The 25,209-nt window shown below is 51.7% G+C and overlaps 2 protein-coding genes across 2 annotated transcripts in view; one reads left to right on the top strand and one right to left on the bottom strand.

Annotated features, from left to right (window-relative positions):
- The window catches only part of NXN (nucleoredoxin), a 52,150-nt gene extending 44,225 nt beyond the window's left edge, over window positions 1-7,925 (bottom strand). Inside the window, exon 1 of the mRNA XM_054166354.1 lies at window positions 7,538-7,925. Coding sequence (XP_054022329.1) covers window positions 7,538-7,855 — 318 coding nt within the window. The 5' untranslated portion in view covers window positions 7,856-7,925. The remainder of the gene's footprint in view (window positions 1-7,537) is intronic.
- A 7,128-nt stretch (window positions 7,926-15,053) lies between these two features.
- SLC47A1 (solute carrier family 47 member 1) lies at window positions 15,054-24,680 on the top strand. Its single transcript, XM_054167006.1, has 17 exons — window positions 15,054-15,278; window positions 17,178-17,279; window positions 17,795-17,863; window positions 18,217-18,365; window positions 18,520-18,562; window positions 19,253-19,297; window positions 19,680-19,777; window positions 20,024-20,121; window positions 20,454-20,567; window positions 20,782-20,849; window positions 21,123-21,231; window positions 21,683-21,758; window positions 22,043-22,112; window positions 22,758-22,890; window positions 23,339-23,433; window positions 23,653-23,734; window positions 24,138-24,680. Exons 1-17 carry the CDS (start codon window positions 15,054-15,056, stop codon window positions 24,371-24,373), a joined length of 1,812 nt encoding a protein of 603 aa, XP_054022981.1. The 3' UTR covers window positions 24,374-24,680.
- Window positions 24,681-25,209: the final 529 nt, after the last annotated feature.

Below are 25,209 nucleotides of genomic sequence, written 5' to 3'. Positions count from 1 at the left end.
TGCTTACTTGTCAACTCATCCCGCTCCCAGTTTCTCCACTGGCTGTGCCTTTGCTTTACAACCTACAGATTTAACACTAACCGGCTCATTTATTTATTTGTTTCGCATGCAGAGAAGCAGCAGTCCCAGGCAGCACGGAGGAAGCTGCCCTACAGAGGAACATCAGGGCAGCGTGGGGGGAAATCCCTCTCCCCAGCTGAACACGCCCCCAGCCAGGGCTCCAACCCTGGGAAAGGGAGGGAAATGAACGCGCACAAAGCCCAAGTTGTAATGAATCCAAGCACCCTCCCCGCGCTGGCACGACTCCCCCCTTTCCTCATCGTTATTATCTGGAGATGGCATGAGCACAAAGTGATCTGTCTAGAAAAATGTTTCAAATCTATTGTGCATTAGGCTGTGATGTGCCATGGACCCACTTTAGAGAATGCATGCAGCTCTAAAGTCGTGATTATTCAGTCCTCAAACCAGCCTGAAAGCTCAGGAGTCAGCTTGTTATTTGCTGAGAGCGGGGGGCCTGAAATTATCCGTGAATAGTTCAAAGCTGCAGTTAATTCAACATCTCCACTTTCAAAAGCACCAAAATCACAGATTCCTGGAGCGTGTAAGCTTTTTAAAAATGACAAACTACTAACTGTCAAATCAAAGCAGCAAACAGAAATCCACATGGCTGATAAGACAAATAGTTGCATTTTAAAGAGTAATTAAATATCACTTTGGAATATTTTGCTTGGAACTTGTTTCCCTGATAAAAAAAAAAAAAAACATGAGGAGGGGAAGGAGGAGGAAGCACTCCACACGCACCAACGAGCTCCTCACCAAGCAAATGCTCAGGCAAATGCTGCTCAAACTTGTTTTCTAGAACTCAGAGTTCAGCCTGCTCCGTCACAGCCTCCTCCTCCCTCTCAATTTCCCTCTATCTCCCCACATTCACACTGAAACTCCAGCAACAAGGGGCTGACAAACGCTGCTTGTTGAGGATGAGGGTGCGTGGGGCTGGGGCAAGATTCCCCCTGGTCTGATCACCAAGACATGCAATATTTTCTGACTCAACTCAGATTAAAACCATACCCCAACTTCTATGCTGGGAGTGTTGCTGAAAAAAACAGGAATGCAAAACAGAGAGCTCTACCCAGATGCAATTGAGAAGTGAAACCCTACCCCAGCCGCATGAGCTAACCCTACCATACGCTCCTTTCAGACATCAAAACTATGTCCATGAGAAAGGATCAGAAAACTCCCAAGTTCAAACCTCCCTGGACTCTCTCAAAACCTGTACCTGCCAACAATGAGCTCACAATAAATGTCACTCAAACTTCTTCAGTATTAGAAGGTACAAAAGGATTGTTCTGAGTATTGTTGTTTAAGCAGTGCGTGGACCCGGCCCTTAGGGACACGGTTTAGCGTTGACCCTTCGGTGCTGGGTCGAGGGTTGGACTGGATGAGCTTTGAGGTCTCTTCCAAGAGGATGTTTTCTGTGATTCTGCACACTAAACCGTTATCAAACCACTTGAAGAAGCCACCAGTCAAAGGCAATGCAAACCTGACATCAGGTTTTGGGACAGGACTTGCGGAGCCCAGTCCAAAACCCAACTGTGTCATCAGCAAAAGCTTCCCCTGCTTCTCCCTGCCACAGAGCCAAGAGGATTCAATAACAGATAAATGTCCAAGGGCTTTCAGAGCAGACCCTCAAACAGGCAATTACCAACTGAAGGATGCAATAAACAGCACAGCAGATGACACATGAGCAAGACTTAAAATATTAAAGGGCTCAGGCAGGCCACAGTTTAGCTAACACTGGGACATCCAACTTCCAAGGACACCAGGGATGCTTTCACAACTCTTGCAGGACCCAGACTTGCCGTCTACTGAAAGCAGTGAATGCTGATGGGGGCTTTCACTGAAGGATTAGGGTCCTGGCATGAGAGGGGACTGGTAATTGCATGGAGGGTCACTGCAAAACCGTATAAACCATACTCAAATAATTTGGAAAGGCAACATCAACAACAAGAATTAACAAACGTTTTGGCTTCGATGTCGTCCGTGCAATGTGGAAACACTGAACAGCTTATTCCTCGGTCGGAGCTGAAGTTCATTGCTGTACTTCTCCAAAATCACTGAGGAAAATGCTCCACTGCTTTGCACTCTCTTTTGTAAGGCTGTTACGTGGCTCAGCTCCCGAAGGAATGCGTTTTTGGAGGAGAACTGAGCACCGACTGCTTTAAAAAGTAAAGTTGCTCTTTGCTTAGCTCTGCAACCTGAGAGTAACAAATGGAATTGTCAACCATGCATTTTTAAAGGAACGTTTTCATTTCAACATCTGGATTAAGATGCCACAATGAAAAACAGCACACAGGCTTCCCTCTGCTCCTTTCATACATCTCCCATTCTTATGTTTCAGAACCAACGAGTTTCAAAGCAAACAAAGAATCAGTTGGTGCTGCTAATGCTTTGCTTCTTACTCAATAGCCTTATGTCATGAAAAAAAAACTGTTTCTCAAATCTGCATCTCCATGAGCCAAAGATTTCATATACATTCCCACCCCAGAAACACAGAGTCAGGACTCCAGCTGAAAGTGATTACCTAGATATTTTTATATGATGAAACTCCAAAGCTGCTTCAAGTGATTTACAAAATTTTCTGTTAGACAAATCCCACATCTGTGCTGACTGCTTGCCTCCCAGATCTCAGCAGATGGCTATTTCAGACAGAAAAGTTACCAGTCCCTGAAAATCAGAGCATAACTTAAACCTTAATCAAGGCTTTGAGGGTTTTTTTAAATAAATAAATAAAATGTGTACAGTCCAATTTAATGCCATTTCTACCTCCTCTCCACCATTTCTTGCACAAACTCTACCTAAAAAACTAGTACTTGGTGTCTTATTAGGAGAGGCTCCCACAGTATTTTTAAGCAGAGAGAAAGAAAATGCCCTGCTCTTGGGAAGGTGGGAGGGAACAGAAAACATAAGTAAAAAAATAAATAAGTAGGTAAATAGGTACAAACAAGCAAGAGGTTTGTCATTGTTTACCACCAACCTTAAGCCCTCTGTTTTATTTGTGGTGCTGAGGAAGATTTGCTTCCAGCACAGAGGGGTTGGTCTGTCCATGTCCAGCTCGCATCACCAACCATAGCTGCCAAGCAAACCAACCCCAAAACTACCAGCTTGCTCCTTTTCCTCCTCCTTAGGCTGAGGGGGGGAGACAGAACAGGCTTCTTCACACACTGACAAAAGATCATTTGTCTCTGCCACACAACTCAGCAAAAGACACACTTCATGGGAACGTGGGAGAAAAGACATCGGGCAGGATATACAAATCCAACTTTCAAGACAAAGGAAAACCACTCTGTCCCAACCCAAGAACATTTACCAGCATGAGCAAGGAGAGCTCCTCAATCTGTGTTCATATAGTTTACTGAATAATCACAGGAACATAACCAACATGGTTTGCATTTATTTAAAACCAGAACAGAAGTATTTCAGCTCCACTGGAAAGGGATTTGCCTGCCCAAGAAGAATCTAGGCAACACTCAGAGAGACACATAAATACAGGGGAAACCAAACACAAAACAAGAGGCAAAGCACAGACCCTGCACTGCTGTGAGGATGCACCAAGTAAGAATCATTAGAAAAGTCAAGATTAAAAAGAATGAGGAAGACAATCAGGCCAAGTAAGCAACACACAAAAACAAATGCAAAGGCACGTAAACAACAGCAAAGGTAAATCAATTCTCTCTCAGCACAGCCCTGCTTGCAGCCTTTTCTCCTCCAGCACCTCAGCCCTCCATTCTCCCACTCCTACATGGACCCATGTACTCCTACTCTAAGGAGATTGTGGCCAATTTGTAATTTTTTTCAGCAGAAATGTCCAAGATCATAGAATCATTTTGGTTGGAAAAGACCTTCGGCAACACAGTACAGCAGGCACACTCCTACTCTCCTCCAAGAGTCTGGGAGCCAAAAGCCCTTGAAGAGCACCCAAATGCACCCTTGACTGTAAGCAGACCCTGCAGCAAGGATGGTCCAGAGCTCACCAGAGGTCTGGAATCCTCCCGACAGCAGGGAGGGTGCTGCCCCATCGCGAGCACCGGCACGTAGACAGATGGGGGCTGTTTACATCACTGAGGTTCTCAGTAGCAATCGGGAATTAAAGCTGTTATTAAATCAACCCTCCAGAACTTGAGCAGATGTTCATGCAAACAGTTAACAACAGGGTGATGTTAAACCAAAACCCCAAACGAAACAAAGACACGGAGCAACATCTCTCCTCCATGTTCTGCTCAGAAACGCCAGGCATTATCAGGAGATAAAGCAGCCTACGGACAGTGATGTATTGCTACCTGAATCTGGGGCTGAACAGCTTAACTGAGGGATGTGTATCACGAGTTAAAGGCCTCCAATCTCATTCAGCACATTACAATTTTGTTCTTGGAAAACCAAACCAAACCAACAAACAAAAAAACACAACCCCAATAATCTGGCTGTGGCTCAGACAGAGGCATAATACCATCCTCCTCATTAATCAAAGGCTTTTCCCATGTCCAGATGTTTGCTGGCTTGTACTGCTCTCTTTTATTACTGGTTTGGGGTCAGAAATTGCTATATGCTGAAGTTACTCAGATTCAGCTGGTTGATGCAAGACACAGAGGCTGTCATGTCCTTGGTAACTGCAGCCCCGGCATTATGGAGTCGCTGAGGCATTCAACCAAGAGTGGCTGTTTTCCTTGACAATTCATGCTATCCTCACTAACAACCACGACAATGAGATGCCATTTTACTTTTAGGACTGTGAGAATTTTCCTGCCAGCCCCGAAAAGAGCCTGGTGTTTAAGACCTATCAACATTTGATGCCCGAGGTTTGGAAGAAGGAGAAACGTGAAACAAAGCAGATAACACTGAAGACAATGCACACGGCGATGAATGTTTCAGCAGATCAGGAGGGCAACAGTCGTATTATTCAGCGATTCCGAGACACAAAAGTGATGCTACAGCCAATACAGGGCAGGAAACCATCTCTCTCCAAAGCTTTCAGGACCTCAACAGATAAAGTAACGAACCCATAGTGGGAAGCGTTGGCTGGAAGAGACCTCTGGAGATTTCTGAGCCCTGCAGCCACAAACACAAGACGGGGCCGGACAGTTTCACCCAGCCAAGCCCTGAGACCTCCAAGAACTGGGGCTCTGCAGGCTCCAGAGCCTGAGAGCTGAGTGATAGAGCTCAGCTCCCTGCCCCATGTCCCCGCCTCTCGCTTTATCATCTCTACTCTGTACCTATAATATCCCTTTCTTCTCATAAATCTGTATCATTCTCTGGAGTTTGTCTCACATCGTGTTTAGGAGCAGCCTTTAGTGGAAAGGAAGCATAACTCAAGAGAACTGCCTACATTTTTCTAATGCTTTTGTTTTTAAACAAATCAAGCCTGCGAGGTACTGAACATATGCTAGACATCCCCCGCTCTGGCTGGCATGTTCTTGAAAAATAGAAAGTTTGTGCTTTTCTGGAGAGTCAGGTCATTAGCCTGACTGTTTAAAAATCAGCCTATTATACAAGGAAACTTCTAACTGCCCGAACTGCAGGTTATAAATCTCCTGTTTAGAAATCCGATACCCTGACATAATCGCCCTTATAACTTACAAATAGGTTCTCTGTTATCCATAGATTAAGCTTCCTCCAAAGCCACATCACATCTGCTTAGTTTTGAAAATATACAGCACAAGCTTCAATTACTTTACACTCTGCACAAAAATAATCCCCAATTTAACCTAGGGCTTCTTGGAATAAGAGTTTAAGACCCCATAATCTTTTTATTTCATGTTTTCTTCCAATCTAATAGATGGAAGTACCGGCCAGCTTGCAAAATTAATGCCACCTTCCACTTCTATGGTTTCCAAAGATGGAACTATGTCACAGTGGAATTCTTTATAAGCAAACATCACAAGCAAAAGTCCTGTCACCTAAAACAATCTGAAATGCTCTGTAGGGAAGTGGCCAGCTACTAACTGGAACCACAATCCTTGCACATCGCTGTAGGAAGAGGGTTTGGTTTTGAAGAAAACAGAATTAAGCAGCAATTTCTCTGAAGGGTGAAGCTTCTGTTGCAACTCCCCTTGTTGATGAAACTGATCCCAGCCCCTGACTCTTGTGTGCTCCTAGTTAGAAGTGTCTGGACTTAAAAGGAGGAAACTGGGGGCCTTCAGCATCATCATCCAGGTGCGCAGCATTAAAACACATGTGAGCTTTTGCAAAGCTGGGGCTTAGTGACAAAAACTTGCAGCAAACAAGGGGAAAAAGCCAATCCCGGTGTCAAAGCAGCCAGGACTCCTCTCAGCAGTGGGGACATCGCACAGCACAGTCAGACAACAGCCAACTTCCCCTTAAACGACTCCTCTACCTAAGCAACGGCACAAAGTGCCAACAGAGGAGGGCTCGGAGACCCGTTCAGAACAACTCATCCCTCTCATCCCAACCCAACCTCACAGCACCTGAACACAGCGGGTGCCGAGGGGGCTCAGCCACCCCAGGACCCAAGGATAGTGGCGTTACCCCAAACCCCACTGAAGCAGAGAACGCACCTCACTGAGACAGCTCTCAGTGCCTGCCTGCTCCTTTCAGACCGCAATCACTAGCCGGAAAGCTGTATAGAAATGGCACTGTGGAACACCATCTTTTTAATTCTTACTCAATACATTCCAGAGATTGGATTTGTAAAGGATTTTGTGGTTGTTTGGTTGGTTGTTGGTTTTTTTTTTAACTACCACCGTCGTAAGCCGGTTGGGGTCTGGAAGCGCAGCCTTTGCCTTGCAGCCCCTCATAGCCTGCCCTGTCTGGGTTTTAACAGAGTGCTTTTTGTTTCAAATCTGTCTTTCAGATCCAACGTTTCAGATGAGGGACCGTAACTTGCAGAGTATCGAACCCACCAGCTGCTGAAGGAGGTGAATAAGGACAGCTATGGAACGCCATCCCACAAACTCGCCCGGCAGCGTTGCCAGCAGCTCCCAGACTAGCAGAGCTCCAACTCGCTCCTCAACCTCCCAAAGCCCTCCCGCGGCTGGTGGAGACGGTGGCTCCTTTCTGTGTGCAAGCCCACGGGACCCGGTCGGCTGCCCACACCGCGGCCTGTTCTCCCTAGTCTGCTTGCAGCCGGCCAAGTGCCACCGTGCTCCCGGTTCGGAGCAGCGACGTCTCACACGCCTGCCGGCCCCGCTCCTCCGAGGAACACGTCGAGGACCGAACAAACACGACCCCACGCCGGGATTTCCCCACCTCGTCCCCGACCCGTAAAAGACACAGCCTGCGAGGTTTCCCAGGCGGGAACCGAAGAAGCCGGGCGAGGCAGCGTCGCCCCGTGAGACGGCAACCGACAGCTCTCCCCCACCTTCCCCCCTCTCCGGTTTCCCCCGGGAACTTTCTGGAAGGTGCCCATCCCGTGGGACCCGCCCCGGCAGCGCTCGGGGTAGCCCGGCCGGGCCCCTCCGTCCCCAGACAAAGCCCAGGGCGCGCCCCCCCGCCCGGCCCTGGCCCCGCCGGTCCTCGGTCTCACCTTGCGGTGCTTGTCGGCGAAGGGCAGCGCCAGCCAGGGCATGGCCCGCACCGCCTCCTGCCACTGCTGCTGCTCCTGCTCCGCCGACACGAAGACGATCTCGAGGCGCTGCCCGCCGCCCGCCGCCGCCTCCCCTCTAAAGCGCCCGTAGAAAGCGGCCAGGCTGGAGCCGAGCTGCGCGCAGGGGCCGCCGAGGCTACAACCGAAGTAAAGCCCCACCAACGAGACCCCACGGGCGGCTAACGCCGACACGGCCACCTCCTCCCCGTCCGCCGCCACCAGCACCTCGCCCAGCACCTCCGACAGGGCGTCCGCCATCCCGCCCCGCTTTGCTACCGGCTCCGCTCCGCAGCCGCCGCAGCCCGCGCACGGCCGAGCCCAGCCCAGCCCCGCCCCGCCAGGGGGCGCTGCCGCGCCGCGCGGTCCCGTGCCCGCCCATCGCCTCCAGCCCAGCCCGGCCCGGCCCCCTCCGCTCCGCTGCGCTCCGCTCCCCGCCGGTGCGGCCCGGGACAGACCTCCGGCCCTTCTCCTCTGCGGCTCTCTATGCGTTGGGTGGGTCAGTCCAGATTCAGGGTCGGGTTAGGCAGCGGCCAGGCTGTAGGTAACCCCCTGGCATCAGCCCCTGCTCAGGCCTCAGCGTCTGTCTGCGCCCGAGAGAGGGGAGGGAAGGCATGGCCGATGTCCCCCGCAAAAGGAGCAGCCGGGGCGGACACACTCCCTGCTGTCTTGCTGCTAGGAGTTGGTCGGTGCTGGGGGCAAGCAAGCCGCTCCGAGTCACCCATCCTGCAAATCCTGCCGGAGCCCCTGCTCCCTGGCCCTCGCCCACCCGAGACACTCATCCGGGACACCCACCCACCCTGCAGAAAGAGGCTCAGGGGAGACCTTCTGCTTCTCTACAACTCACTGAAAGGAGGTTAGAGCCAGGCAGGAGGCAGTCTCTTCTGGCAATTAAAAACCAATAAGACAATAGGAAACAGCTTCAAGTTGTGGCAGGGACAGTTTAGGTTGGACGTTAAGAAAACACTCCACTCTGAAAGGGTTGTCAAGCCCTGGAACAGGCTACCCTGGAAAGCGTTGGAGTCTCCCTACCCGGAGAGGCTTAAAAGATGTGTAGATGTGGTGCTGAGAGACATGGTTTAGTGGTGACCTGGCGCTATTGAACCTGATCCTCTTAAAAGTCTTTTCCAACCTAAAGGATTCTGTGATTCTATCACTTCCAGCTGTCCCCATGTGTCAACAGGGCATTGTGAGCGTTCACAAAGCCTACACAGCAAGAGTGCTTCCCTTCTTTGTCTGCAAAATCTGATGTAAATATGTGTTTACCCTTACCAATGGCGAGCGGAAAAACCTGAAAGCCAATCCAGAAGTGTACACAGAAGAAATTTGGCTGCAGTGAATTACACCGTCTGGCTGGCCGGAATACAGAGAGGAAATAAAGCATAAACAGTGACATGCAAACCCAGGCTTTAACATGAATTTGCTCTTTGTAATCAAAGTCTGTGATCTGCAAGCCTGCAGAACTGATGGCAGCGCAGATCCTCAGCTGCTTCAGCCTGAGGTCTGTGCGTCCACAGCGCAGATCCTGACCTGCCTGCCCTCTCCAGATAACACACCCCCTCTGCTCTCACAAGCCAGCAAAGCAGAACACGTGTAAGCTTGTGTGAGAGGATGGGTTTTGGGGGGACTGAGGTTTGAGGCACTTGGTTTAAGCAAATGGTGTGCATGCACTTTGGATGCTTTCTCCATCTTGCTATTTGAAAGTGCCCCAAACCAGCACTCTCAAATCTTGCTGGCTCCTGTAAAAGGCACCTCTCTTTTTGCAACACTTCCTTATTCAGCTGCTTCTTATTGTTGCTGCTTTCAACTGTATTTAAAATCATTGTACAGCATCCAGAGCCATTAGGGGATGGTTTATAAATATAATTAATTATCATTATTATTATTATTACAGCTTTACAATCTCTCTTTTCTTTTGCCAAGACCTGCTCCCTAGAGGTGGTTCAAAGCAAGAGGAGTTTTGTCTTGTTTTTATTTGTCCTGCCTTATCTGCCTTAATTAAGTATTTAGGCTCTTCAGGGCAGGGAAGCTGGTGTGGTTTTTTTTAAGTCTGCAGCCCTGAACTCTACCAACCTATGTGGCAACAGAAATACTCTGCTGTAAAAATAATATTTAGGGCTGCAGTTAATTTGCCTGGCCCCGTTTTTAGTGAACAAAGCAGAAGAGAGATGCTCTGAAATACAGATGCTCTGAAATTCTCTCCTAAAGAACAAAACAGAAGGAGGAAACAGCTGTTCTCACCAAACGACATCACAAGGTGAGGTGTGACTAAGCCAGGGTTGCTAACCCTTGCAGGGCTCCTGTTGTGGGTGGATGTCTGTCCATCTGCAGGCTCTGCAGCAGAGTCACAGATTCAGGGTGCCCATTTGATAACCAACTGGAAACACTGGAATTAAAAAGGCAGGATGACATCATGGGGCCTTTAACAAGCAATTTTATCTATTCAGAGGCAGTGCCTGCATTTCCCTAACTCTGTTAATCTTCTCTTTGTACTGGTTCTCACACTGCACCCCCTTTGACTAGCAGGGATTGTATTTTTCACTGCGGTATTTAGCAAACATTACACCGAAGCATTTGCCAAATATTTGTGTTCTCCTTCATTTGTTTCCCCCACAACCAGTGTTTGTTAGGGGCTTGCAGGCAAGCAAAAACAAACCACCAAAAATATTGATGAAATGTGGCAGAGTGAAAGTGATGAGGCCAAAGGTGCTGCCAGATGAAGAACACCTGGAAAAGGGAGCCCTGGCCTCCCCCTCTGCTGATGTCAGCTCTGTCAGGAGTGGGGTGCAAACGCCCAGGCTGCAAGCAGAGCAGGGACCCGCAGGGCTCCTGCATCACCTCCTGGGCCACCTCCCAGACAAGCTTATCATCCTGAGTAAATTAAACCCGAGGCAGCAACTAGAACAGAAAGGGGCGGGGGGGGGGGGAACCCAAAAGGTTTTCTCAGGGCGGTTTTTAATCAGTGGTAGCTGAGTCACCCTAAAGCAATCTGAAGCAGTAGCTGAGTTACCCTAAAGGCTAAAAGAAGCCCTCGAAGAAATCTCCTGTTTACCAGGAGCAGAGAGTCACAGGCTGGTTAATCCCAGTTTTTGAGGAGGCAGCTTTCCTGGCCACAGCGGGAGCCGCAGGGTAGTTCCCAGCAGAGACAGCGCTGCGCGGGCACGGGCAGGCAGCAGCACACAGCGGTGGATGTGCAGCAGTGCAGAGGCTCAGCGGCTCTGCGAGGCTGCCTGGTGCCAGCCAGACGCTAGATTTCTCATTGCCTTTTTAGTTTCTTTTCAACAGGCAAATGCCTTTTGGACAGGTTCCATCTGCTGTAAACCTCGGTTTCAAGCTTCTCTATAACCTTTCTTCCAGAGGCATGTCTGCACTAGCAAGCTGGGACAAATAATGGTGTGAACAGTCCCGTTTATGTGGCTGCCTGTGCCAGAAAATAGCAGTTATAGGCAATAAGAACACCCAGGATGATTAGAGACCACCGAGAGCTGCCCAGTCCTGAGTTCAACCTTTCTGGCAGCCATGTAACTGCAGGTCCTGTAACCACTTCAGTGCAGCAGCTGCACCACCAGCCAGCGGCGTTGAAGACATGATTAGATGTTATGGTTTTCAACATTATTGAGCATTAATTATACCTTAGAGACACAGCAGCGGAACACTCCTGGGTCCTGAGGCAGCCTTGTCAATCTGTAGGATGGGTTTGAGAACACTTATGGGTGGTTAAAGAGAAAAGCTATCCCTGTGCACCCAGTAGAGAGGCTGCCCTGCAGTAAGGGTCACTAGAGCCTAAAATCATTAGGATGTTTTGCTAACACACTTACTGCTCCAGAATACAGTAACTGCCTTCCCAGTCAGACACAAGAGGAGCCATCTGAAGATGGCTGTTGTGGCTTGTTCCCCCCAGTGACAAGCCTCAAATCCATGTGCTGTACCCACGGTGGCTTTTGATCCTCTGATCCTATGCTGCGGCACTTAAAAAGAACTAATTTGATTACAAAAGGCTCTTCAGTTTTTAAGGTAGCTGTATTCTGAACTCTACACTGGTCAGAGGGGAGTGGATTTTCCACAGCATCTGGCCATCAGCCAGCGACGAGGTCTCAAAAGAAAGGGACACTCTTCAAACAGTTGAGTGTTTGACACAGATCCATTGTGTTGGGACTTTTTTTTTCTTACTTGGTAGCTCTTAATCGCAACAGTTCCAGACACGGTGCATTTGTGGGGTTTATTTTAGTAAGGGGATGCTGGCTGCCTTTCAAAATATGGACATCCACATCTAGAGGAAGCCCTGGGTAGTCATCCTGCTGCAAATCTGCGGGGAAAAGGCCTAATTCTGCTCCACAACTCCTCCTGCCCTCAGCTGTTTTCCTCTGGATTCACATCAGCATCGCTGAGCGCTGCACAGGGTCCCAGCCACCAAAACCTTCGACAGGGCTGACCATCTGCCTGCTGCAGATGGGTTGCAGCCAGTCACACATTAATTCCTTTAAACAGGTCTCTGTTAATGTATCAGCCTTCCAAAACACTGCTCCAAATTCACTGGAGGTCCAACGTGACCGAGTTCAACGATGTCAGACTCCAAAGGAATTTGACCTTTCAAGTTCTTCTAACTGGTGTTGCAATTCTGTTAATATCCGGATAGCTGAGGGTGGCTTGGTGTGAGCCTAGCTGTACCTTTGACCTTCCCCATCCAGCAGATGAGCTTTGCTGAATCTCACCAGGCAGCTGGCAAGGTTCTTGTCCCTGTCACAGAAAGGAAAGGAGTAAATGTGCCAGCATCCAGTGCCAGGGCAGGGCTCAGCCTGTGAGTCCACACTGACCCACATCCCTCTCAGCAGCTCACAGGATAATCTGAGAGCAAGGAGGCTGAAGCAGGGTCAGACCTGTCATGCCAGTGACAGGGGAAACCTTGGGGCATCCTTGCTCATCAAACCAGGTCCTGTGGTGCCCATTCTGCTGCTTCCCAGCAAGATTGAAATCTGCATGTCACCACGGAAACAGAAAACAGCTCTTCTGAAAGCAACTGTTTCAAACAGCAGCAGCAAAACACAAGGAGGAGGAATTCGATCTCAGCCTTTCTATGTGTATTTGGTTCTCCAGGGGTTAGTCCAGTACCTGGCTCCTGAGGCTAGAAGGTAACATTTTCCTGACAAGCCTGGAGAGATAGGGTTTATTACTTTCAAAGACCTTTTTCCCAGGTTCCTGCCTGATTCTCTCCCTCCTCCTTGCCAGCCCAGGGGATTGATCTCAGCAGGGTCACAAGTAAACTTCAAAGGGACTCGCACTTGCACTGCTTGTTGAAGACCACGAATGGCACCATCTGAGCCTTACCATTTCCTCTCCTGCCTCCCACGTGAAGTAACAGCACCGCAGGAGCCCTCTGGCTGTCACGCAGCCGGGCTGGCGACAGCAGTCAGGCACCAGCCAGAACACACATCGATCGCTGCTAACTGCCTCTGGTTCTTCATAGCTGCCACTGCAGACCCATCCCACTGGCAACACAGCTCTGGCACCTGCACCCCACTGCCAGCTACTTCACTGGCTGCAGGGCAGGGAAGGATCATGGAGAGAAGAGGTAGCTTCAGCTCACCAAGTTCTGCACAAAGCCCTGCCATTTGGAGTCAAAACAGTGACATTTGCTGCCCTTTACTTAATATGAGATGAGATGAGACTTCCCCCATGGCAGGGGGGTTGGAACTAGATGACCCTTGAGGTCCCTTCCAACCCTGACAATTCTGTGATTCTGTAACTCTGTGGTTTCTTCAGGTCTCTTTCCACCCTTAAAAGATGTGGCAGCGGTTTGCACTCTGGATGTCTTAGCATCAGAAAATCTCTGTTCAGTCTGTTTGGTGGTGCTGAGCTGTCCTACCTCCAGCTGCGAGCACTGGATGGTGAGAGTGCTGAGCACTCTGGGCAAGAGGGCCCTCAAGTCTCTGAAACATCAGTGTAAGAATCTGACTAGAAGTGTCTGAAACCACTGGCCCAGGGCATTTCTGCTCTGCAAGTCAGTTTCTTGCTCTCCTTTCCCCCACTGGAGACGAGCAAAGTGTTTATCAGAGCTCAGCCTGTGCCCACTGTAGAGTACATCAGAGTGGCCCTTGCCACCCAGGGTGGGTCTTGGTGATGTGAACACCACCAAAGATACAGTATGCTCCCATACTGTATATTGAGCTTTACATTGTTCTTTCCTCATTTGTGAAAAGGTTTTGGTGATCATAGAACTCTTTAGGTAGGAAAAGACCTTTAAGATCATAAAGTCCAACCATTAACCCAGCACTGCCAGGTCACCACTAAACCATGGCCTTCAGCATCACATCCACACATCTTTTACATCCCTCCAGGGATGAGCACTCTACCACTTCCCTGGGCAGCCTGTGATCTGGATGATTGGACTTGATGATCTCAGAGGCCTTTTCCAACCTTAATGATTGATTCTGTGATCTGTGAATAAAATCTTCTGGCTACCCTGAAACCTGCATTTCCCAAAGAAACCAGTTCAGGTAAATTTTGCAAGTAGCTCTTTCCCCCTTGACTACCAACATCAGGAGGAACTCACGACCAGACTGCAATACCACCAGGCACTCTTTTGACCTAAAATACCTTGATTTCCTCCTGGCACGTGAAATCAGGAATGGCTGTGACTCACTACTGACACTGCACATTTTTTTTCATGATGTCACATTATATTTGAGGGTAAGTAAAACATTAATGAGATTTTACATTGCTGGGTGGTGACACCGCAGCTATATGGCACCCAGACAGTGTTTGAACAGCTGTAAAACCAAGCCCTATTTTCCACTCTAATTTCCCATGCATTAGAAACAGAGTTCATTACAAATACTCGGTGACAAGCACCTGTGCTAAGATAGAATTTCACTCCTGTAACACCCCCAGCTCCCACACAAACCAAAGCCCCTTCTTGCCAGGTGCTGGGCACAGCTGCTGGCACCCCAGCCCAGATGTGGGGCCCTGCAGCCCCCCTCCAAACCTTTGCACCCTGCCAGCTGCATCCCAGTGCTGTGGAGGCAGCTGGGTAGGAACCTCTGTTTCAGGGGGTGATCCCTGCGTCATCCAGTTCATGAGGTGCAGATGGGTGGAAGGAGGAGAGAGGGATGCTTTAGCTTTGTAGGCACCTTTCGAGGCCATGTAGTCAAACCCACCTGCAGTCAGCAGGTCCCTGCTCCCCACACAGCAGAGCCCCAGGTCCCTCGCCAATACATGTAGGGGGTCTCCAGCCCGTGGCTCTCACATGGGGGTGTCTCTACCCCCACAAGAAGTCCCACGGCCCTGGCCAACACGTGTGTGCGTGGAGTCCGTAGCTCCACCTCCCCACGGAGCGGTCCCTGAACCTTATCTGCAGCACGAAGATTGGTGGGGGTGGGGAGGTGGTGGTGTTGAGGGGTGGTGTGGGCGGGGTAGGGTCTTCAGCCCTAAGCCTCTGCCCGGAGGGGACCCTGCCCTCGCCATGCCGTGCTACGGTGCACCGCCCACAGCCGGCAGCCCCGCGCCCCCGGGGGCGGGGAGCCGGCCCGGGCCGTACCATAAGGCGGGCGAGCGGGCGGCAGCGCGGCGCATGGCGGCGGCAGCAACAGCAGCGGTAGCGGCGCGGTGCCTGCGGGGCATCCGGCGCCTCCTGCCCGCGGGCGCCCGGCGGGAGAGCTGCGCGCTAGCCCGGCTGGCGGGGCCGGTGGTGAGAGATGGGGCCAGGGAGGGGGCGACAGGGCCGGGGCCCGCCCGGCCGGCGCGGGAGGGCGAGTGGGGGAGAACGGCCGCGGTGCTGAGGTCAGGAGCCGGAGCCTAGCAGCGTGCCCCGAGTGCCCCGGGCTGGGGAGGAGATCCCGGGGCCCGGCTGAGCCCTACCCCGGCTGTGCTGTCACTTCGTACCCATTCCGCGACCCGGGGTTTCACCTCCCGTTCCCTCCCCGCCCGTCCGGGGGCCAGCCTGGTCCCGGTGCCTCCCTTCTCGCAGTCCCTGCCTTCTGGGGGCACAGCTGGAGCGGCACAGCCACCATTCCCTGCTCGGTTATCACCCACGTGCCCAGGCTTTGCTACAGGAATCCCTGGTGCTGTCCAGCTTGGTCCACGCCTCTTGCTGCAGCGGGGCTTTACAAGAAGGGTGGTGGGCTTGCGGAGAGGGCTGAACTCTCTGCTCTGGGAAACCCTTACACTGCCCTTGGGTGATAAGCAAGTTGTCTTGCTTGAGGCCAGCTCTTCAGTAGATGCTGGGTGCAAAGGCAGCCTGTGGCTCTCTGCTTGGACGTCCTCCCTGGGCGGCGGTTAGCCTGGAAAGAGATGTGCCTTTTGGTAGCCAGGAACCAATGGAGCAGCACGGAGCACAGTCTGCAGAGGCTTCCACGTAGGGGAGCATGCACCACAGCCCTGGCCTGAAGCCATTCTCTGTGAAGTTCTGTGCTTTGAATTTTCTACTCTATCCAGTAAATAAGTACCAACTGACAAACTTCTCAAAGAGGTCCTCCTTGACATCAAAGCACTGACCTGCTGTGATCAAGCGGCAAAGGAAGTAGGGATAGGTTTCAGTTTCTGTAGCTGAACACATCAGCCCTAGCTCAGTTCCCTCAACCCTTCCAGCTATGGCAGAGCCTGCTTCTTTGTGTGCAGAGAACCTCAAAACCAAACCTGTAGCTGTCATTAGTTAATGCCTGTTTCACCTCAAACCCTCTGCTAGAACAACCATGGAGGTACAAATCCCTCCTGTGGGAATTACTCAGAGCAGCAGGTCAAACATGCCCAGGCTTGGCAGGAGGACTGCATCTGCAGGCAGCAGCAAGAGGTCTGAAGAGGAGTAAGTTTCTATTCTGTTCTTCCTCTGACCCCACAGGAGCTGATTCCCCAGCAGCACTGGGCACTCAGCTTGCCAACTGCTGGGAGTAAAGGAGTGTGAGCAGGCCCTGGGCAGGGTCCCCAGCTGTACCCATCCCTTAGAGGGTATAAATGTTTCTAACTCCTGCCCTCTGGTTCTGGCTGTGGCACAGTTTCGTGCCTTGGACACTTGTGGAGGAGCTGTCCTCTTGCCAAGGGAAAATGAGGTCTGGAAATGAGGTCTGGAGTATAATCTCTGCTACAGCATCATTAGCCTTGCTGTAGCCTGATGAGGAACAAGCATGCCGGCCCTGACGTCTCTCCACAAGGAGAGGACCATGCAGTTTGAGAGAGAAGTTTTCCCCAGTCACACAGAAGTGTGGAAAAGCATTAGGATTTTTTTCTTTTCCCTCTCTCTGCATCTTTCCTCCTGGAAAAGAGGATTTCTAGTGAAGCCGTTAAGCCCCACACAAACAAGGTCATCTGTGTTGGCTGCCTAACACCAAAATACCACAGGTCAGGTAGAGGTCTTCTTTGGAAGACAAAGCCACTGAGAGCCTGCATGAGTCTTAGAGCTGCCTTCTCTGCCCCAGCTGTCACTGGTGAGCAGGGATGGGTTCCCAGGACAGCAGAGCCCAGGCTTCAAAGCAAGACACTGTGCTGACAGCAGGAAACCCAGATATTCATAGTCCAACTCCTGGGGGGAGGTTGATGTTCCTCAAGCTCTAGTGGGTACTTACTTTACCATCTTCTTCTCCTCCCTTCCTAGTTTGTTGCCCAGCTGCTGGGGCTTCTGATCAGTGTGGTCAGCTCCATCTTCTGTGGTCACCTGGGGAAAGCTGAGCTGGATGCTGTGACACTGGCGGTGTCTGTATGTATTGCTCTGATTCCCTTTTGATTTAAAACAGACAAATTAAGTGTCATCAAAAAAGAAGAAAGAACCCAAAACCTGTAGGGCTGTGTATGTGAGGACCCTGTGTGTAAGCACAGCCTGATGCAATGTGAACATGGTACCCACCAAAATGTTCTTTCCTGTGAGCTCAGGCAAGAGATGGGAACTGAGCAGTCAGTGGCCTGGGCAGGGAGCTGGAGCCTGTGACCAGCTCTCCGGACCTGCCTGAGCTGGAGGTGTGCACGTGGCTGGGAGCAGCACTGTTTGTGGTCCTTTAGATATTTACCTCTTGCTGGAAGATCCTTTTCCACAGCAGAGGAGAGAACAGACTATTTAGTAATAAGAATGTGTTATTCTGAAAAACAGTGAAGGGCTGGACACTGACCAAAACCTTGTAGCAGAACTGCCTCCCCACCCAGTTGGGAGGGACAGTGCTTTGTGCCAACTGCCCTGCCACACTCCCTTGGAACCAAAGTCCCTTGTTTCTCCTGCAGGTTATCAATGTGACAGGCATCTCCATCGGGTCTGGTTTAGCCTCAGCATGCGACACCCTCATGTCCCAGGTCAGTCGCAGCTCCTCCTTTCCTGACTGAACCCTGCCTGATGGGCTTCAGTTGGTGTCTTGCCCCCTGTGCAGTGTGATCTGGGCACAAAGGGTGGAAGGGTGGCAGCTTACAGCCAGCATGGCTGGAGCCTGCTCCTTCCCTGCAGCTCCCAAGGAGCCCTGGTCATGCCTGGACAGCAAAGGGCTGTGAGACTCACCTGAGAGCCAGTTAAACCCAACCAGCCTGGCATTAGCCACTCTAGGGCGTGGGAAATGCATTGAGTCAGCCCCTTGCTGCCCTGGGTTCTGAGCATCTGTACAGCCCCTTTGGTTCCCTGTTAACACTCCCCTGGGTCTTCTCTCTTGGCTCAGACATATGGTGGCAAGAACCTGAAGCAGGTGGGCACCATCCTGCAGCGGGCAATCCTCATCCTGCTGCTGTGCTGCTTCCCTTGCTGGGCCCTCTTCATCAACACCGAGCAGATCCTCCTGCTCATCCGGCAGGACCCCGAGGTCTCCAGGTCAGGGATGAGGTCAAGCCCCTTCTGGACCAGGCTTTTGGCTGGGCTGCCATGTAGTGTTGAAATCAAAGCTCTGTGGAGCTTGAGTGCAATGCTGCTTGGCTTGGCTCTTGCTTTGCTGTATTGTTAACTGAGGAAACAACTCTCCTTCCAGGTTAACTCAAGTCTACGTGATGATCTTTATTCCAGCTCTTCCTGTAAGTTGTTGCTAAAGCTGTTAGAAGCTCTCTATCCCTCACTAACATCATATGAAAGGAGGGAGGGTCTTCTCTGTGTAGATCACAGAGCAGCATGGGGTTAGGGTTTTGCAATGTGCCCCTTGATCTTGGCCCTTAACAGATGTGCTCTGGCCAGCAGCTTCTGGCCCAGCAAACATGCTCTTACCATGCAAAGGCTTTGACTGCACAGCAGTCTCTGCACAGCACATAACTGACGATGGACATTGGAACCAGAGGCTCTAGGGCTCACTCAGAGCTCTGAGATAAAGGTTGCACCTTGCTGTTAGCACATACTCACAGCTGCTGTGCTCCTGGCTTTACTCTGCTTCCTCAAAGCCAGGGAGCAGTACCTTGGGGAACAGGGGCTGCAGGTAAATCCTTTCTTCCAGGTTTTCCAGGCTTTCTTGTGCTGATAGGTTTCCCATATGGAGACTGATCTCTCTCTGCCCAGCAGGAATGGGAGGTGCTTTTTGTTACTTTCAACTTTGGGTGCAGGCAGTGCTTCAACCAGAGCAGAGAAGCAGGGTGTTGGGCAGTGTGTCTGGATGGGGCATCCTGAGAAAGCAATGGGAAAAGCTGAGGGAAGGACCTGTCTGTGAGTGGTGAACAGTAGCTGGCTGCTGACCCAGAGTGTGGTGGTGCTGATGAAATGAATCCTGACTTTTGCAGGCGGCGTTCCTGTACCAGCTGCAGACGAGATATTTACTAAGTCAGGTATTGTATAACTAGCCAGGTTCTGGACCACAGATTAAAGGTATTCCTAGGAGCTTGGATAAAGTTGGGGATCTAAGTTCATCCTGTCCTGGGGAAAGCTGTGTGATGCACAGCCCCCAGCCAAGCCCTGCAGGGCAGGTAGAGCTGATGGGAGCCACCCTTAGTTGGCTCTGTTTCCCCATTGCTGCCTCCCAGCTCTGCATCAAGTTGATTGCATCAGCTCCTGAGCCCTGCATGCTGCCTTCTGAGGTCTAACACAATCCAGCTTTACCTGAGACAGGATCTGCTTTCCTGGCTTTCTCCTTGGGCATTGATTTGTTCACTGGATGGGGCTTGGGCACTGCTGGGGAAGCAAACTCCAAAGTCTCTCCTTGGCTTCCAGGGGATCATTTTGCCTCAGGTGTTGACAGGGATTGCAGCCAACATCCTCAATGTGGCCATGAACGCCTTCTTCCTTTATGCACTGAAGCTGGGCATGGTGTAAGTGTGAGCAGAGGTGGTGACAGCCTCTCCCTGGGTGCAGGGGTTTGCTCAGGCCTGTGGGAGGTGTCCTGGGTGCCAGTTCTGCCATGCTCTGCCCTCAGCCAAGCAGCCTGGAGAGATGAGGCTGGAGGGAGCTGCCCCATATCTGCAGCAAGGCGTGTATGGGTGCCACCAGGTTTCTCCTGCTGTAGCTGAGGAGGTTGGGGAGGATGTCTTTTATAACCTGCCTGTCTCTCTCCCCAGGGGCTCTGCCTGGGCTAACACAGTTTCTCAGTACACCCAGGCCATTCTCCTCTTCCTTTATGTGTGGTGGAAGAAGATCCATGTGGAGACCTGGGGAGGTACCGTTCATAGCTTAATCCTCCAAGATAGCAATGTCTGGCCCTGGGAATTTGGCACTCTCATCAGCCACCTGACAAAGGGATTACCACTCCCTCACAGCACAGAGGTGCTGTAGCCGTGGCCTCAGCACCTTTACTGTAGCACCAAGCTCATTCTTGTTGCTCATCCCATCTCAGGAATGCAGCATTGTACAGCAGCAAGACTTGGCTGATACCTTGTGAGCTGTGGTGGTGATTGTCCTCAGAGAGCATGCAGAAGAGCATATCATTTCTCTTAGGGGGAAGAGAGTGAGAACATGCATTCATTCTGCTTCACCTCCTCATTATTGCAGGTTGGACAAGGGACTGCCTCCTAGACTGGGGCTCCTTTATCCATCTGGCAGTTCCTGGCATGCTCATGATGTGTATTGAATGGTGGACTTTTGAGATTGGCAGCTTCTTGGCAGGTGAGTCCAAATCCTCTTTTTCCTCTGGTTCAACAGATGATCTTCCTGCCAGGGCTGACTCTTGAGTGTGTCCCCAGGGCACCTTCTATGAGCAGCCTCCTTTCCTGCAGGATGCTGCATGTGTTACATGGGAACCCAGTAGTCACTGCCTGCTTGTCAGCAAAGGAGAAGTTTTAGTTCTGAGCTAATGAGCAAACTGGTGAATCTTTTCCAGGGCTGCTCAGTGTGGTGGAGCTGGGTGCACAGTCTGTCATCTATGAGCTCTCCTCTGCAGCGTACATGGTAAGGGCTGGCTGTATTAAACTGGCATCCTGGGAGGATCCCACAAACAGTGGCCCTGAGGCTGAGGAGGGAAGCAGGGCTGGGAATCTGGAGATGGTGCCAAGCAGGTGGTGACTCTCAAACCTGCTGTGCAGCTGCACGCCCAGGAGTGGGCTGCAGATGGAAAATCCCTTTACTATAGCAATGCCAACTTGCCCTAAATTCTCTGCTGAGGAAGAAGAGAATTACTGCAGGCTGTTGTCACTCACCTCCTCCTTGTCTCCTGCTGCTCAGGTGCCTGTGGGCTTCAGCGTGGCTGCAAGTGTCAGAGTGGGCAATGCCTTGGGATCCGGGGATGCTGTGCAAGCCAAGACCTCCTGCATCACCGCGCTGCTGTGCGCAGGTCAGCCCAGGTCCTGCAGAAGGGAATAAAGGGCAATTATCAGCAAATGCTTCAGTTCCCCTCTCACAGGGCTGGGAACTCCCCCTGGGAACCCAGACCCACTTGTTTGGAACCCACTGGGTAGGGAAGATGAGACTCTGGCTCCTCTTTTCTGTTAGGAGCCTGGTGCAAAGGCTCTGGTAGTTGAACATGCAATTGAGTGTTCTGTCCTCCACCTCCAGAAGGTAGAGGTGAGAGCACTGGTACTGCCAGATGCTGTATCTGTTAATGGGAGCCCTGTATCTGAAGAGAAAGGGAGGAAAACAGACTTGTCCTCTACTGCAGTATCAGTTGGAGGTCAGCCAAGTCCTGTCTCCATCACAGGAAGCCCCTGAAGTGTGAGCCCAGGTCAGGGGCAGGATGTACTGTCCTTGAGAAAAGCAATTTGACAACTGCTGCTTTTTTTCCCCAGAAGTTTTTGCTGTGGTGGTTGCAGTCTTGCTAGGAACCCTGAAGGATGTGGTGGGATACATCTTCACCAATGACAGGTGACTGTTCTTGGAGGGTGTGACTTGTATCCCAGGAGCTGCTCAGAAGCTGCTCCCTCTGGCAAACATGTTGCCCAAACATTCCTTCTTCCTGCCTGGTGTCACTGGGCAGGAGAGATGCTGCTGACCCAGGGACACTATGATGGTGGTACCCAAGCCACACACATCCCCTCAAGTCTCATGGGCTGGGTTCAGGCTTTGCAGCTGGCTGAGGGAGATAGGTCAGAACCAGAGTTCCTTGGCTGTGCTGCTTTGCCTGACTGGTGTGTACCTCTTCCCAACAGGGAGATCGTTGCCTTGGTGTCCAAAGTCATGGTCATCTTTGCTCCATTCCACTTGTTTGATGCAACAGCAGTGAGTATTGCAGAGCATGGAGTGATTCCTGGCTGCAGGCTGGGGTGCAGTGGAGAGTGCAAAGCTGCCTGTAACTCATTCTTCATCTGTTAAAATGATAGAGAAGCAAACTGATCAACTGTCCAAGCAGCTGCTTTCATTACCTATAGCTCCTCAGCATCCCCTGTGCTTATAGTTGCCCACTGGCATTGCTGCCAGTGCTTTCTCCCTCTTTTCTCCTGGCAAGGCTTCATCTTTTCGTTAGCTTGTCAGAGCTGGACCTTCAGAGCCATCAGCTATTCCCAGCTCATACAGCTCATTAGACAGTGATTCCAGCATGTCTCCTCCTGTCATCCTTCTGGGAAAGGGACCCAGGCAGTGTGGAATGCACTGTGGGGTCTGCTGGCATGTCTCTTGGTGTCTGCAGCCAGCTCTGTGTTCTGTGCCTTGGCTGGCAGCTGGAACGATAAAAGTTCTGTGCTGTGGCTCTGGTTCCCCTTGGCTTTCCAAGAGGGTTCCCCTAGGGACTTGGTTGGAAAGGACCTTTAAGATTGTTGAGTCCCAGCTCTTCACAGATCTGTGCCATACCCCTGAGCTCCTGTGGTGGCAGCTTCCATAGCCTGTGCTATGCTTCCATGTATGGATGGCTCTGCTTCCTTTCCCTAGGCGACCTGTGGCGGGGTGCTGCGGGGCACCGGCAAGCAGAAGGTCGGTGCCATCGCCAACGCTGTCGGCTACTATGCCATCGGCCTGCCCATCGGCCTCTCCCTGATGTTTGCAGCTAAGATGGGGGTCTTAGGTACGTGTGGCCTCCAGCTGGCATCACGAGCTGCCAGCACTGCTGCTGGGCCAAACCCTGCACCCTGAACTCAGCCCTGGAACTTGTGCTCAGGTCTTCCTTTGTAGGGGTGGGACTGGATTGCACACTGAGGTGTTGAGCTGAGGCTGTGAGTAACCTCTATCAAAAAGGGCTGAAATGTCCCAGCATGTCCAGGTTTGTTCCCAGCATAGGACCCCTCAGGAGCTGTTTCCTCTCCTCTTCCACTGAAACTGGGTTAGACATGGGACAATAATCTGAGCCCACTAGAATCACACAATCAAAGAATGTCAAGGGTAGGATGGGACCTCCAAGGTCTGAGTCCAACCCCCCCTGGCAGAGCAGAGTCACCCAGGGCAGGCCACACAGGAATTTTGGCAAAAGCAGGCTTTCCTCAAGCCCTCCCTGAGTTACCTCTCCATTGCTGCAGGTCTCTGGGTGGGGATGATTGTTTGCATCTCTTTGCAAGCCCTTTCCTTCTTCACTTTCGTCATGCGCATGGACTGGAAGAAAGCTGCAGAAGAGGTGAGACTTGTGACAGGTATTGAGCTCCTGTCCCTGCACAATGCCACAGCTCTCTGGGGGGAGGCAAAAGGGCAACTGGATCTATCCCTGTCCTGTAGTAGAGGGGCAATCTGGTGCTGCATGTGCTTGCTTTGGGTGAGCTGAGGGAAGAGGCTCAGGTTTGCTTGGCTGGGCAGGACACCCGCTTCTGGGAAGAGCAACTCTTGCACGTGTTTTTAGGCTCAGGTCCGAGCTGGACTGAAAAAACAGCTGGAAGATGTGAACTCAAATGGCCCAGCTGCTAACAAAGCATCTGCTGTGGGTATGTAACCAGACTGACAACAGGGAGGGAGCCTGAGTTCTTCACCCAGCCCTTCTTCCAGACTTGGGGCAGCCATGTCTGTCCTGCAGGCCCAGGAGACTGGGAAGAGTAGAGGGGCTGGTGGTGGTCCCAGGCCAGCGGCACTTAGTGCTGACATACTTAGTAATGGGGTACAGAGTACTCCATTGTCACTGTCCTTGGCTGCTCCAGGAGAGAGCCTGGACTGCCAGGCAGCACCTGCCTTACCTGGGAACACCTGCCACTCTGCTGTGACATGTTCCAGTCTCCCTGAGCCTTGGAAAAGGATGCTGAGGACTGTCACTGATGTTTGTGCAGCATCAGACTGGGATCCTCTGACTTTAGAACTCAGCTTCCCTGCAGCACTCACCTTTCTCTTACCCAGATTACGTCTCTGTGGATACAGACACCGTGGACACTGTGGTCCTGCCTGAGAGCATGGTGGGAGGTGAGAGGCAACCTGACCACCAGCTCATCACAGAAGGGGAGCTGGTTGTCATCCCTGCTCCTCCTGCTGTGGCGTGGAAGGCTGTGCTCATCCGTCGGGTGCTGGCTGCTGCTGCTGCCGTGGCTGTCCTGCTGGTGGGCCTGCTGGTGCGGCTGCTGGCTGGCAAGGGATAGAACCAGGGACACTGGAGAGCTGTGCTCAGAGCAGGAGTCCCAGGAGAATGGTGTGGGGGAAGGAAGTCCCCCTCAATTCCTTGTAAAGAGTCACTTTGGTCAGTTTCTGGTTAACTCACAACGTTTTATCCCACATGCAGTGTTCTTAAAGGAGGGTGAGGGTGTGCCACCCAGGGGAGAGAGTGCCCGAGAGCTGGTTCCTCTCCTGCACTGCTCTGGGATGTCACTTGGCAGAGGTGGGAGTGGATCCTGAGGCTGGCCCGAAAAGGAGAGGGGGATTGTGTGCTGCTGTCCTGGGGGCTTTTGCCGGTGCCATTTGCTAAGGGCAGAGGTTCTTACTGCCCACAGCACCCCTCTGTACTAGCACCTTGGTGTGGCAGAACCCACTTGCTACTGCTGCAGCAGCGCAGAGGCAGGCTGATGTCGTTGGAAGTTGGCTGACTCCTATGACTGCTGCTGGGGCATTAGGTGCTGGCTGCTGGCCCTGCTCTCCCTGCTGTGTGGCAGGCACAGGGCCTAAAGCAACTCTTCTTTGCACAGATTTTGATACAATAAAGTTTTCTGAGTAAATGTTGAGCTGTCAGTGTGGTGTGAGCCTGGCCCTGGTCATTGGCATGACTGAGCTGGTGGAGGAGAGGAGTCTGCCTGGTTTGTGCAGCAGGATGGGCTTGTAGAAGGCATAGCCTCCACCCCCTGGGCTTTACTTTCCTGTGCTTGTGGAGCATGCTGCTCCCCTCAGGTACAAAAGCAGGGGCTTTGCACCTTGATTGTTCCTACACCATTGCTGAGCCACACCAGAGAGGTTGATGAAGTGCACAACCCTACAGAGCCACCAA

The sequence above is a fragment of the Dryobates pubescens genome, chromosome 13 (assembly GCF_014839835.1).
Source record: "Dryobates pubescens isolate bDryPub1 chromosome 13, bDryPub1.pri, whole genome shotgun sequence".
Taxonomy (NCBI): domain Eukaryota; kingdom Metazoa; phylum Chordata; class Aves; order Piciformes; family Picidae; genus Dryobates; species Dryobates pubescens.
This window is presented reverse-complemented; position numbering and strand designations above follow the sequence as displayed.

Excerpts from the sequence above, each read along its gene's own strand:
- SLC47A1 (XM_054167006.1), top strand. The coding sequence starts at position 15,054 with ATGCCGTGCTACGGTGCACCGCCCACAGCCGGCAGCCCCGCGCCCCCG. Across the intron at positions 20,122-20,453 it reads CCATGTGGAGACCTGGGGAG|GTTGGACAAGGGACTGCCTC; the intron begins GTACCGTTCATA and ends TCATTATTGCAG. Across the intron at positions 22,891-23,338 it reads AGCTAAGATGGGGGTCTTAG|GTCTCTGGGTGGGGATGATT; the intron begins GTACGTGTGGCC and ends CCATTGCTGCAG.